This window comes from Pyxicephalus adspersus, chromosome 2 (assembly GCF_032062135.1).
Source record: "Pyxicephalus adspersus chromosome 2, UCB_Pads_2.0, whole genome shotgun sequence".
In the NCBI taxonomy this organism is placed as follows: domain Eukaryota; kingdom Metazoa; phylum Chordata; class Amphibia; order Anura; family Pyxicephalidae; genus Pyxicephalus; species Pyxicephalus adspersus.
In genome coordinates, this window is record NC_092859.1 from 91,634,742 (window position 1) to 91,649,563 (window position 14,822).

Sequence of the window (14,822 nt, forward strand, 5' to 3'; positions counted from 1 at the left end):
ATATGAACTCTGTAACAAATGTGCCAACATTTAATCAACATGGTAAAGACTAGATGTGTTTAATCATAGTTTTATATTGTATTTTTGTTCTCTCCCCCTTTTAGTGCACTGAGAAGATTAATGGCGGTGAAATAGGAATTTTTGTTTCAAGAGCTGGTCCTGGGGTGTGCTGGCACCCATCGTGTTTTGTATGCTCCACATGTAATGAGCTGCTTGTTGATCTCATATACTTTTACCAGGATGGAAAAGTACATTGTGGCAGGCATCATGCTGAACTGCTCAAACCAAGATGCTCAGCCTGTGATGAGGTATGTAAAATCACTTATTTTGGCAAATGCCTGTTACATTTTTCTGATCCTTTCTATTGCAAGCTTTTGGGGCTGTCTAAAAAAAAATAAGCCTATGTCAAACTCGAACTCTGTTATGCAGCTGGCGATTTAGTTTTACTTTTTTTGTCTGAATGTATGTCAATCAGTCTTGAGTGCTAGTAATAGTTTGGAGCCAATATTCTGTTTGAGTAATAATTACAAATGTACATGCATTTTGTGTGTGTGTGTGCGTTTTCCTATTTTTTGTGGTTATCTATAGTATGACGCTGTAGAATATTTCATTCTGAACGTCTAAACCACATTTTTGTTCTTTCAGATTATATTTGCTGATGAATGCACAGAGGCCGAGGGTCGTCACTGGCACATGAAACATTTTTGTTGTTATGAGTGTGAAACTGTGCTCGGTGGACAGAGGTATATCATGAAAGATGGTCGCCCCTTCTGTTGTAGTTGCTTTGAATCTCATTATGCAGAGTACTGTGAATCCTGTGGAGAACATATAGGTAAGGTGGTGCCATTTACTGGATACAAAAAAAAATGTTCCATTGTATGACTGTTAAAAGAAAGTGTCAAACCCATTACATTGGTTAGCTTAAAATATTTTTTTCCAATAGAATACATTAAGTAATACCAATAGTGTGTATGTGTAATAAACTTCTGCACTACTATAGTTAGGTTGTTTATAGCAAACTGTGATTAAGTAAAGATTTATGTTTTTCTTTTTAGGTGTTGATCATGCTCAGATGACCTATGATGGCCAACATTGGCATGCTACAGAGAGTTGCTTTTGTTGTGCACAGTGTAAAGTCTCACTTCTTGGTTGTCCTTTTCTGCCAAAAAAAGGTCGCATTTATTGTTCCAAAACTTGCAGCTTGGGGGAGGATGTTCATGCATCAGATTCCTCTGACTCAGCCTTCCAATCTGCGAGATCCAGAGAGTCCAGGAGAAGTGTTCGAATGGGAAAGAGCAGCAGGTCAGCAGATCAATGTAGACAATCACTCTTGCTGTCTCCTGCAATGAATTATAAGTTCCCCGGCATCTCTGGCAGTGCTGATGATACCCTGTCTCGGAAGATGGATGATCTTGGCTTATCAAGGCATGGGGCCAGTTTTCATAATGACTTTTGGAAAGGAAGGGATGAGCAGGATACTCCAGAGGACCATGAAGAATGGGCTGAGCATGATGACTATATGACTCAATTACTTTTAAAGTTTGGTGAAAAAGGACTCTTCCAGCAGCCCGCTGAAGATCATGGATCTAGTGATCCTTGGATGTCTGAAAATGTCAAAATGAATAGTGACCCAAAAAGAAGTAGGCACAGTCAGAGCTTGGCAAGTAAAAAATACCAAACTGATATGTACTGGGCACAGTCACAGGATGGACTTGGAGATTCAGCATATGGAAGTCATCCAGGTCCTGCCAGCAGCAGGAAAATTCAAGAACTGGATTTAGAACATGGTGCATCTGGTTACAAACGTGATAATATACCCTGGTACAAGAGCTCCCTGGAGTGCTTGTCTGATCATATGAAGCCACAGATTGAAAACATATGTGACTCCATGGATTCATTGGCGTTGTCCAATATAACAGGTACTGGCATTTTTTTTTTTAACATATTCTAATATTTCTACTGGTTTGATATGCCAGTAAGGCTTACTTGGCAAAATTTGTAAAATAATTTACAGAATTTGACATAACACGATTGACATCCTTGGCAAGCAACATAAGATATACTGAAATTAAATTGAATCTATTTTAGAATATTATTGTTTTGACAGTAATTCCATGTCATTTACAGGATATAGAGGCACCTCTCATGAGTTATTGTTTATATAATGTCACACACACATTTAACTCCATCTCATAGTGGGTTCAGCTTCTGCTGTTTTCCATTTACCATTTCCACAAATGTATATGGAAACTTTAAAGTGGCTGACAAGGTAAACATAAACTGGGAGCTGATTATTGGGGTATGTTTCTTTCTGTGCCAAACAACTAAGATTTCACTCAATCTGGATTCACCAAACAAAGAAGATTTGCTCAACTCAGAAAAAAATTCCCTTAGGCAAATTTCCCTATCATTACTCAGGATCCATAGGAAGCCTCCTAAGTTAGTCCTTGTGATTAGCTTTTGTACTTTGTACTTCTGCTTTCTAAAATAATTTTTCTTTCTCCTTTTTTTTTATCCCAGGAGCATCTGTTGATGTAGAAAGTAAAGTCCGGATGACACACTTTTCTTATCCAAATTTCCAAGATATGGACACAAGAGACTGTGAGAAAATGAGTAATATGGGAACTCTGAACTCTTCGATGCTGAACAGAAGTTCTGAATCTCTGAAAAGCCTAAGTTCAGAACTGTGCCAGGAAAAGCCACTTCCAGAAGAAAAGCCAGTTCACATGTCAGCACTGAGAAGGTCTAAGTCACAGACCAGACCTCAAGTCAAGTTTTCTGATGATGTCATTGACAACGGTGACTATAGCAGCATTGAAATCCGACAGCCCCCGATGAGCGAAAGGAGTAGGAGAAGGGTTTACAATTTTGAAGAAAGTAGCCAAAGGCCACGCCACCACCACCGGCGCAGGAAAAGTAGGAAGTCTCGCTCAGAAAATGCGCTTCATCTTGCAGCAGACCACAAACCACCAGGACGGGAAAAAACAAGATGTTACACTTCTGAGGATTATGACAGACTCTTTCAGAACAAAACTCCTCAGGAAGTCCAAGCATACATTCAAAATAGTGAACTCTTTGGACAGTATGCCAACGCTGCTTCAGATTATGGACTGCAAAACCAACTGATGGGAAAAATTTTTGGGTTGTATGGTGATGATGATGACTCTTGGTGTTCAACCTGCTCTTCATCCTCTTCTGACTCAGAAGAGGAAGGATATTTTCTTGGACAGCCCATTCCCCAGCCACGACCACAAAGATGCCAATATTTTACAGATGATCTCCCTAGTCCCACAGCTGCACTATCTAGTAGTCATTTTGGCCAAAGGACCACTAAATCCAGAAAGAAGAAGGGACACAAAGGCAAAAACTGTATCATTTCCTAAAAGCCCTAGGTGTGCTTAGTTGAATTCCTGTGAAGATATCCGTAGTCCAGAGTGACAGTTTTATTTTATAGTTCTGCTATTTGCAAAATACCTTTTTTTAATGCTATGTAAATTGTACCAAAAGAGACTGCTGGTGTTTACAATGTGTAATGACGATGGAAATGTTTGTGTTTAGCAGATTATTTACTTAGACGATTGCAGGTTTACAGTACAGGTTTACTTTCTTTATTGCTTTGCACACAATACTTAAGGTAGAAAATAGAATGTGCACCATATGCTTACCCGACAGACATGCCCCAGATTCCCGAAGTCTGGAACCCACTCTGAAAGGGAGAAGTTGTGTGTGGGCCAAACCCTTGTTTGCCAATTCCAGCAATCATTTACTCATGAATATGGTATATTTTCATGCAAACGAGATGTTTGCACCTAGCAGTTAGTACCTTCCAGGCCATAGTTTAAGGTTTGTGTATTCAGTTCGATGCAGACAGAGTCCTTTTGTTACAGATGCTCAATGGCAATTCAACCCAGCCAGATGCAGATTTTTTTTTTTATTCTTAAATTTTCCATATCAGTGGGTATTTACTCTGGAAAGCCTTTAAATTCATGCTAAGTGTAGAATATTTAGCTACAAGTTATTTATGTTTAAATTTAGCCCTAATTTAACTGCAAATAATTAATGTATATATTGTATATGTTAAAGCAGAACATGTTATTATTTTTTTTATTCCTTCTCTGCAAGGTATAGGGCACACCAGGAGAGATGGTTTATAGCTTGTTTGCTTTCTCTTTAGATGCCATTTACAAGAAGTTCAATATCAATATCTTACAGTATTCAGCCACCTGGTCTTTTAATATGTCTTTAGCCTTGTAAATGGCACTGCAGTGGTGTAAGTTCTTATACACCCATGTAACCGTATTTATAGGTCAGGGACTAATAGAAGACAAATCTCTTCATTCTGCAGAGACCGCAACAAGCTGTGTCTCACACAAAATGTTTTACATACATAAGTCACTTGTTTGATATTTCTAAAATATTGACACTTTTTGTGAATAAAAATATAGATAAAGTCCCATTTTAAGTGTTTCATTTTTCATTCTTTTGGTTTTATCTTTTCAATCAGTAGGGACACTGTGAGTTCCTTCCTTTGTTTAGTATTGCTGCGCAGGCCTGTGAAGTGGTTACCATCAAAATTAGGGCAGGCAATGCAGCAATTTTATGAAGAGATCATCGTAATTGTGATTTATTGTGGACCTGATGCTATGAACATTAACCTGCACTCCTAATACCAAAAAATTAATACAATCCCTGTTGGAAACAAAACTTTGGACCAGTGTTTCTCAATATTCCTAACATGGGGGAACCCTTGAAGTAACTTTCAGGTTTTCAGTAAACCCCCTGCTATATTTACTATATCCACAGTTCACAGTCTGTGTCAGTGGTCATTGGGAAGAATGTCTCTTACGTTGCTGGCCATTGGGAAAAATGTCACTCCTAAAGATGGCCAAAAAAAAAAGATCATTGGTGTCAGTTATACCGACCTGAGAGGTCTAAACTGCTCATTGCTCAAGGAACCCCCAGCAACCTCTGGAGGAACCCTGGTAGAAAGACGTTGCTTTATTACATTCATGGTAACTGGACCTTTGAGCAAAGGGTTAGACTATGTCACCTAATCATCTACACTAGCGACCAAAGGACCCAGAATGTACAAATTATTATCCTTATGTAGTTTAAGCATTGAACTGTGTTGGTGTGTGCAAATGCTTTATTGTAAGGTTTATTTAATTAAAGACTTACAAAGTACAGACTTATTGCTAAAAAAAAAAAAAAATGACACCTAAGACCCTCCACCACAATGATAAAAGTTACAGGAAAGCATAATGACCAATAATGTCACAATTATACATAGTTGTCTGGATTATACATAATTCTAAGATTCTTTCTAATGTATTTCCATTGAGAGTAATTTAGTGGCCAAGGCAAAGTATACAAGTAGAGAGAGAGGACAGGGCAGTAAAAGACTGTGATATAGAGCAGACATGGAACGTTGGGGGAGGTAGGGGACTCTGAATCCTACAAAACCTATATCGAGGAAATAAATTATATGGGTAATAATGCCTGAGGAGTGTCTAAAGTTGCCCTAAATGCAGGTAATCCAAGTGTTCTAGCAGCTGAGGATTTATAATGTGTCCTATGGGAGGGTTTTGCATTCTTCCATTCTTAGTTGTTTGAGATCCACTATCTACTGATCAAGGCATGACCTCTAATATGTAGGGGAAAGGCCAGTGGTAATGGAAAACCCTGTGTGCACCACTGCTATAAATCCTGGTGTGCTGGATAAAGGTGCGTACACACTTCCAATTTTTATCGTTCCAATCGAACGACGAACGATCGATTGGGCAAAAAATCGTTCGTAAAAAAGTAACCAACGACGCCGACGAACGAGGAAACTCGTTGGAAACGAACGACCGGACCGGATTGGACGACGATTGTTGAACATCGTTCGTGTGTACGGTCGTTCGTTGATCGTCCATGGGCTGAGCATGCGTAATGAACGAACGTTCGTTCACTTTCCTGTCGTGCACATAGTTCCTCTATCGCCCAAACAATCGTATCTATTGTGTGTACAATATCTACGAACGATCGTGTCGTTATCTCTATGTGCAGGATCGGTGCTATACGATCGTTCGTAGATATCGTGCAGGATCGTTCGTCTTCCAACGATAATAATTGGAAGTGTGTACGTAGCTTAAGACTGTAGATCTCTGGAGGTAGGGATAGGCCTGTAGATGGGCAGAAGAGATGTCAGGACCACCATATGAGTAGCATCTCCATCAGAACAATTAAATTTATTCTAAATAGTCAACTTTACGAACTGGTTATTGAAAGGAACAAGAAATACATGTGGAATGTTAACATAAAAGTTTTATCCCAATTATTCTGATAGGGGGTCTATTTATAAAGCAGTGAATCTGACATTCACTGAAACATTCGGTGGCTGAGATTCAATTACTGCCATTCGCATAGGATGTGTAAACACTCCTCTGGCTGCTCACTTAGTATGTCCCATGGGCTTCGTGTTTCAGAATCCACAGGAGGAAATAGGTATTCAACCCTTCCAAGCATTCTAATGCAAACTTTGGTGAGCAGTGCAGTGATAGGTTTTCATAAAATGGGCATTTAATGCAGTCGTCTTTTAGCAAGTATATTGTACTTAAATGACCCCTTCAGCACAGGGTCACTAAAGCAAACTTCACTTCTATTTTTGGGGTGTTAAGTATAGTTTAAATAAGAGGTGCTGACAATCTGCTAGAAGGCTTTCAGCAAGCTCCAAGTAGTGCTACAACTTACTAAAGCCTGTTTGTTTTTTTGTTTTTTTTTTTTGTAAGTAAGAATTCACAATTAAAAACTGCAAACAGGCAGGAGCTCATTGCAGAAGGAACAGGCAATGTAATTTCTGCAATAAAACATACCTGCCTGTTCCCAACCTTTTTTTCGATCGAGAAGGATGCCAGAATATTTCGGGAGTGAACTCTCTTGCATGTACTTGTAAGTTACATCATTTTCGTCTGGCCAATCAGGATGGATAAAGAGCCAACACTGGGAAGTAGACTGGAGGCACCTGTGATTGAACATAGACCGGTAAGTGTGTTTAACAAAAGAAAAAAAAATGCAATCGGGCATATATTTTATTTATTGCAGCCGGGACATTGCCTGTGCCATCTGCAATAAAGGACCTACCTGGTTGCAATTGTTTTATTTTTAACCTTTACTTCCATTCTAAAATTAACACCAAGCAAATATTTACAATAAGACTTTAGTTCCATTTTAAGTTAGCACCCCTATTCAAGTTCTCCTTACTGCGGCCATGATGGTCTGGTGATTCAGAAACCAACATTTTCAGGAGGTTGTTAGTACAAACCAAAATATCCGGTACTATAAATAGGCGCATACAAATCCAATATGGTACAGCAAATAAAGATAGGTGAGGTATAAAAGATGGGTGGGTGTTTACTGTTACACAACATCTGGGAAGCATCTTCAAAATGTAATTAGGAATAGCTGAAAGCAGGAAGAAGCCACTTTGATTTATACAAATGTCCCATGATAAGAACGCTGTTCTCTGTTGCAAACACTTCTAAATGGCTCTGGCCACAGATATCACTATTTAAGGACTACTAAATGATCTAGAGCCCATTCTGACCTTGGCATCCTGTTTTTTTATGGTAAAATAACTTCTAATAAGGCAGTTCAATACATATGATTGAACTAGCAATGCACCTATACATAAGAAAAAAAATGATATGCACTATTTTGGCAACACAGTGGAACATAATGTATGGAAATCAGAAGTGTAATTGCCTAAAAGCCCTGGGATGTCCTTGAATATGAATGCGTCCCCAGCCTGAGTTACGGCCCTATGTTCTTGACAAACATGAAAAAAATATTTTCAAGATAGTCTCATTTTTATTCAGATTTTCACAAAGTTCAGATTTGTAGTTGGCTATTTTAGAGAATTCACAATATAAAAAAAGGATTTTCCAATTCTGTTCTCAAACCCCATCCATGCACATTGCATATTTTCCAGGTAACTCTTCCTTGGCACCTTTCTAAGCAGGCTTTGTCTGTATGGTAAGTCCCTGATCTGCATCCTTGTATGGGCATCACCTGTCTTTGCAGAAGAGATCTGCTCAAAGACCATATTCCTACTCCAAGGTACCTGGGCACTGCTGACTTGCCATGGCAAGCTTCTTTTAGAAATACTGGTTGCATTGCTGGCCTTCTGGCTTCATTGTTTTGTCATGAACATTAAACCTTTTACACCCATCAGACAAAACAAAACTAAACTATTGACAGAACTGCATAGCATTGAGTAGCTGTGCCTGGAGAACTGCATAAGGCATCTTGCAAATAGTAGGTCCTGTGGAGTGTTACACTCTGTACGCACTGATTAATGCCTATTAAAAGTTGTCCAAGGAAGGACAACCAGTGATGATGTCATCAGTGCCAAAGGCTCACTGAAGTTTTTGGGGGGCTATTGAAGGTGTCCTGGTCTAAGGACTTTGTTTTTCTTTTAAGTCATGGCCAGATTCTTGTGTGTTGTTTATCTGGGGAAAAGATGGCATCCGGATGTCATATGTCAAAGGACACCTCTATGATGACCTGTTGATGGCCATGTTTAGGAGACTGGTTGTATCCAGTTTCTTGCACCTGAGGCCAGTTAAAAGCCAATTTGGACCAGCACATTTTGACGTCTTCATAAGAATGACGTTGCGGTGAGGCCTAATATGCCACAATGGGTCAAAACAGTTCTGACAACCAAAGAGGGACCTATGCAAGATTAGGCAGACTGTTTTAATGTTTAGCTGATCAGAGTATAACTTGGGAAAGTCAGATGGAGTGTCAGTGACCGGTAGGGACATTAGATATTATGGACTTTTGATGAAAGGGTCTTTACTTTTATGACTTTACCAGAAGTTTTCAGATCTACATCCACAGTAAATAAAATGTCTAAAGCTACGTACACACGGCAGATTTTTATCGCCCGATAATCGGCATCGCCCAATTATCGGGCGAAAATCTGCCGTGTGTACAGTCGGTGTCGTCCATCGTCCGGACGACCGACCTGCCGGATCCACGGACGATGGACGACAGCCGATTCCTAATGAAAGGGAAGGGGAGAGCGCGCAGCAGGGTGCCGCTCCGTCGCTCTCCCCCTCCCCTCTCCATAGAGCATGAACGGTGCTGTATGTACAGCACCGTTCATGCATTGTGCACTCCCTTGTCGTTGGAAAGGATCGTGAAAGATCCTTTCCAACGACAGAAATTGCAAGTGTGTACGCAGCTCAAGTCAAATCTTCAAAACCAGACACCTTATCTCAGGAAATCACAGACAGCTAAGCTAGCAAGTATGATAAATGTATTGTATTAATGTCTCCTTATCTGCACTGCTCCATTATGACAGCCCATGGCTAAGGAACTACACTTTCAGCACATAGAACCTGTGGGTGACAAGGAACCAAGATCAAACTGTAGGAAGGGATAAATATATAATTTTTTTTTTCTTGTTTTCAAAGCATGCATTGATCATATTTACTTTGTTTAATGGCAATGTTCGTTCTGATAAATTGATTTGAAATATATGATTTAAAGTCCTGAGCACTACCAGTATTTTATAAAAAACCTTGTTCAACAGCAATACAAGTGGTACAGAAACTTGTTTGTCAAAAAGTTCAAGTGCTTGCTCATAGTAGGTTTATGTTGAATCTTTTAGAGCTCTGTGTGTTAACAATGGCACTTGAAAACTGGCGACAGTTCATTTACATTAAAACGCTGCAAGCAATGAATTAGAAATGTTTATTTTAAGCCTGACATCCCCCTTCCATAAATGGCCCTTCACTTTACATACTGACTGCCTTCATTGTGGCAGTATGTGAGTCGCTCATACATCACGGACACACAAAATGTTTCACTTAGAGAATGGCTTCAGTTTCTTTTCTATGGTTTTCAAAAGAATGTATAGTTTGTTTTTTTTCTAATATATTTGTCTATTTGGTGCTTAAAAAACAGAGCCCAGAGCAGAAGAGTCAAGGAACTCCCCATACTGGAGATGGAAGGCATGGCAATCAGCTTGAAGGTCTTTTTATTAGAATGCTTTGCACAGTGTCCCTGAATCACCCAATATTAGATTTTTTTTTTGGAAAATAAATATTTTAAAGAGTATTACAAAAAAAGATTAAAAAAAGTTTACACACTCACAAAAATGACAAAAACCAATATTGTAATCATTTAAAATGTTATCTTGTATGTTTAATGTAAGAATCCAAAACAGGACATTTTAACATTGATGCATAAACAAGAATATTTTTCCAAGAACAAAAACAGTTGTAATAACAAGGTTTTTATATTTTTTTTTTAGGACGATAAAGAGTTTGAGAGAATTACAGAAATACAAATTACATGCTTCTGTTTTTTGGGTGCAGTGTTTATGACAAACAAGTGAATTTGTTAGTCAGTTTTTTTTTAAATAATGGGGGTGCCATTGCAGACCCTTTTTCAGAACAATCTAGTTGCCTGGCTGGTATGCAGATCCAATAGCTTAACCTAATTTGAGTTTAACAATTTAAACTCAAAGTATTGAGATCAGAGGCAGCCAGGCAACTAAAAAATAGTTACGCAGAACAAAAACACAAACGTATGCAAAGACTGCAGCTTGACACATTTACCAGAGATAGTGCAATGATGTGATCGAGGAAGGGAGCAGAGCATCTGGAAGGACTGCGGTACAGATCTAAGCAATGATGTGCCGGAGGGGGTATAAATATTCTGCAGATCCTTGGGAAGAAGTCAGGTGGTGGAACATGCATGTTAGAGCTAAATGAAATGCTGGAGGCAGAAAATCCAAGTAGGAAACCAGAAGTTCCAATCTGGCTGAAATTCTAAAGCACTTTTCAGTGAACCTTAGACATCTGATATCAATCAAATGTTTCTATCATGCAGACACATGAAAGAAGGGCCAATTAGGATCTTGGCTAACCCATGTTTTTGGATTTTAAAAGTAATCCAGCATATCCGGAGAAAGTTAGTGAAAGGTCTTGAAGTGCATTAAGGAACGTAAGCAAGTCCTCAGTGCCACCATGCTGCTCCATTTACTTCCAGTTTTAGGATGCAGCTAAATCTTTAGAACACAGTCATGTGAAAAAGAAAGTACACCCTCTTTCATTTCTACAATTTTTTTTTATATAAGGAGGTAAAAAAATCACCTGGTCTTTAGTAGGTTCTTAAATTATTTAAATCAAAGTTTAGGAGTAAAATACACACCAGATTCCACCTTCATTATTTACCAAAAGACACATAAAGTACATTACCATGAAGACACGATGGAGGACCTTTATGAGAAAAATAAAGTAGGTACACTCCATGAGTCAATAGCTTGTAGAATTGCCTTTCACAGCAGTAACATGAAATATATGTTTCTTAATGACTATCAGACTTTTATTGTTCTGGAGGAACCTGGCAGCATTCTCTTTACAGCATTGCTTTAGCTCAATGAAGTTTGCAGCCATTTGTTTATGTGCAGCTCTCTGGAGAACCCACCACAGTATTTTGAGCTGGTTGGGGTCTGAGCCTTGACTGGGCCATTGCAACACTTTATTCTTTTTCAGCCATTCTGTTGCTGTGCTTGGGATCTTTGTCTACTGCATGACCTAATTTTGTACAAACTGGGCTGCAAAATAAGCCCAAATCACCATCCCTCCACCACTGTGATTGACTTAAGCAATGTTCGTTTCTCCAAACCTAGTGTTGTGCTTTATGACTAAACATCTCTAGTTTTGGTCTCTATCCACAGGACTTTGTTCCAGTTTTGTGTTCTTTTCTGATGCAACTCTGCAAACCTAAAACTGTATGGTCATGTTCTTTCTAGAGAAGAGGCTTTCTCCTGGCAACCCTTCCAAACAAGTCATACTTGTTCAGTCATTCTTTAATTATACGGTCATAAACTTTACATTTAAAATGCTGAAACATGGAGAGTCTGAAATGTATCTCTTAGGTTTTTTTTCAGTTTCTGTGAGCATTGGATAGTCAGACTTTAGGATGAGTTTGCTAGGGGAAGATTGGGAATAATCTTTCCCACTATAGAATTATGGATTTCATATTGTTTGGAAATGGCCTTTTAACCCTTCCCAAATTAACGGGCAGCAACAATTACTTCTCTAAGATCACTGCCGATGTCTTTTCTCCTTGGCGTTGTGTTAACACACACCCGACTGCCCCAGAGCAGCAAACAACTGCTTTATATAAGTGGGCACATTTGCTTATGATGAAATAATAAAGTGCACCAATTTTTGACCCAATTTTAGACCTGCTAAAGTAGAATACCTTAATACTAAAACCTTAGAACGAAATGAGAGTATTTTCTTTTTCACATGACTATCTTATTTCTTGCTGCCCAATGAGAATAATGGAGCCACACACCAAAATCTGGTAACCAGTATCAATGGAGTAAAACTTTGTAGAGGTAAATCAAATCCCCAAACCTTCACTTTGGGACTACAATGTGAGACTGACATTTACACAGTCACGACTGAAGCTATCAATAAAGGTTGTCAGTTTGTCCAATATACACAGACATAATTTGTACAGATAAACTAGCTATATATATTATGCTCATAAAACTTAGCTGGAAGAGGAATTGCCATGGGCAAATTCAAGGAACTTTCAAAGTCCAATGCCTTTTTGTATCCTCCAAATCCCATGTTTATGGGAAGCAACAAGGACATCCATGTGTATGGCCATGCTCACATGTTCATTGGAATGATCATAATTGCACCTGATGATTTCAATAAAAGTTCATGGAAAAAGAACTCTCCTATTTTAGACGACCTGTATGGACTCTTTATAAATATTGATGGAAACTTAAGTTTCCAGCAGATGCCAAGTGTGCATGTGGTAAAAAAAAAAAAAAAAAAACTACAATTCAGATCCACAGGAAGAAATGCTGAAGAGGTATTTTTCATGTAATATGAAATCAAAGTAATATTTAATCCTTCACCTTACATTACAGAAGACATAGGAGAGGTTACAAACATTACAGTAAAAAGGTTGTTTTTCCTGACATAAAACATATTACGAGTAAAATACTGAACTACAGGTTAGTGTGGCCTATATTTACATGTAATCCCACAGACATTTCTAAATAAAAAATATTTGTGACAAATAAAAAAATAAGCATTAGAACAAAATTCATCTTCAGAGTATATATATTATATCCTGTGATGCAGTTATAAAGTACCTATCGCCTGCAGCTATCTAATTTGCAAACCACATTGTATCAGTAAATAAAGACGAAATAATACTACCACCCCCCTTAAATTAACATAATGCCATTTCCAAAACAGACAGCTGCTGTCACTGCACAGGAAATGAGCCACACTGTATACTGCACTGCAGACAGAGTGCGTTTCCTAAAGTACAATATATTTATCCAACATAGAGAATCTGGAATAAAGGGGAAAATACATCAGGAATCTTTAAATTCCTTATGTGCTATGCCAGGTCTTGATGGGCTGCATCATATTCCGCAATGTAGAATTTAAGTTCTTCGATACATCTCTCCCCTATCTCACTTAAATTCTGTTGTAATGAAAACTGGACCTGCTTTTCAAGGGACGGATCCTTGTCAATAAGCATCTTCACAACCATGCCAAAGGTCTCACAGTCCTGTCTGTAAACCTGTATAAACAAAAATGATGGTGATGTTATATGTGGAACATAGAGATCACATCAGGGCAGATTTCAAAAGACTGATAACAATAACCCTATACACAGTGTAAAGGAGAGTAATCATTTGCTAATATTAAAAATCTATTGATTCACAGACTATACAGACATGGCAGGTAGTAAGAATAGAAAACATTCTAGTGATGACACTGAAGATCACAACTGTCTAACATGTCACTGCCTCACTCAATATGAAAGGGTGAAAATGTCAAAACAGTTTTCAGTGACATTCACATTTTGGAATATCAAGTTCCATATTATGGTGGGTCAGTGACATAACTGCTGCAGGCAGACAGGACATATAACAGCCCAGCAACTACAATATTCTACTACTTCTCAGATTTATTTAATTTATGAAATCCATAAAAAAACTGATTAACCTGCTTAATGGAAATGTTTACCCACACACAGCTAAGTGACTGTAGATTGTAAGCTCCTCAGGGCAGGGTCCTCTCCTCCTCCTGTGTAACTGTCTGTGTCTGTCATTTGCAACCTCTGTTTATTGTACAACCATTTGTAATATGTTGGCGCTATATACATTTTCCTTAACAATAGTAAAAATAATAAAGTGATGTAGCCACATATCTATAGTAACACTAGAAACATTACTGATTCCTTATTTTTCAGTTTTCTATGGTGGAGAATCAACCACTGCCACCTACAATTCACTGCTTTATAATTATACATGGTAGGTTATCCATATATCTATGTCTAGATCAGAGTATTAACAAAATACCCATCTTTAGTTACCTTCCTAAGAATGTCTTGTTTCCCGTAAAAGGCCATTTATTAGATCACCATATGCTAGATCAGCCATTTTGTTTAGCTTGAAACATGAGCAACCCAGGCCCACTGAGGATACAGAGAGATGTGGAGACTCGTGAGGTGTGAAAGTCTTTTCTCAAATGCACAAACAGCTTTCTGCTCTACTAATGGTAGCTCCCACAATTTGTCATTACATAGAGTAAGAAGTGAAATAATTCCCCGTGTGAAATGATTCTTTTTTCCCCCCAAAATCAGACTCTAGTAGAAATTATATTAAAAAAAAAAATAATTTTAACTGCAATTTGCAATAAAATATATACTAAAACACACAACAACATTTAGAAAAAATTGGATAAAAACTGAAAGCACCACAAGAGAATCAATCATTAAACTAA

The 14,822-nt window shown here is 38.2% G+C and overlaps 2 protein-coding genes across 10 annotated transcripts in view; one reads left to right on the forward strand and one right to left on the reverse strand.

The window, feature by feature from the left end:
- Positions 1-4,456, forward strand: part of PRICKLE1 (prickle planar cell polarity protein 1) — a 47,083-nt gene extending 42,627 nt beyond the window's left edge. For all 6 annotated transcript variants that reach the window (XM_072401463.1, XM_072401460.1, XM_072401462.1 and 3 more), the window contains 4 exons: positions 105-308; positions 646-832; positions 1,056-1,919; positions 2,521-4,456. In XM_072401463.1, coding sequence (XP_072257564.1) covers positions 105-308; positions 646-832; positions 1,056-1,919; positions 2,521-3,383 — 2,118 coding nt within the window. In that variant the 3' untranslated portion in view covers positions 3,384-4,456. The remainder of the gene's footprint in view (positions 1-104; positions 309-645; positions 833-1,055; positions 1,920-2,520) is intronic.
- A 5,704-nt stretch (positions 4,457-10,160) lies between these two features.
- Positions 10,161-14,822, reverse strand: part of PPHLN1 (periphilin 1) — a 54,463-nt gene continuing 49,801 nt past the window's right edge. For all 4 annotated transcript variants that reach the window (XM_072401469.1, XM_072401471.1, XM_072401467.1 and 1 more), the window contains one exon: positions 10,161-13,614. In XM_072401469.1, coding sequence (XP_072257570.1) covers positions 13,429-13,614 — 186 coding nt within the window. In that variant the 3' untranslated portion in view covers positions 10,161-13,428. The remainder of the gene's footprint in view (positions 13,615-14,822) is intronic.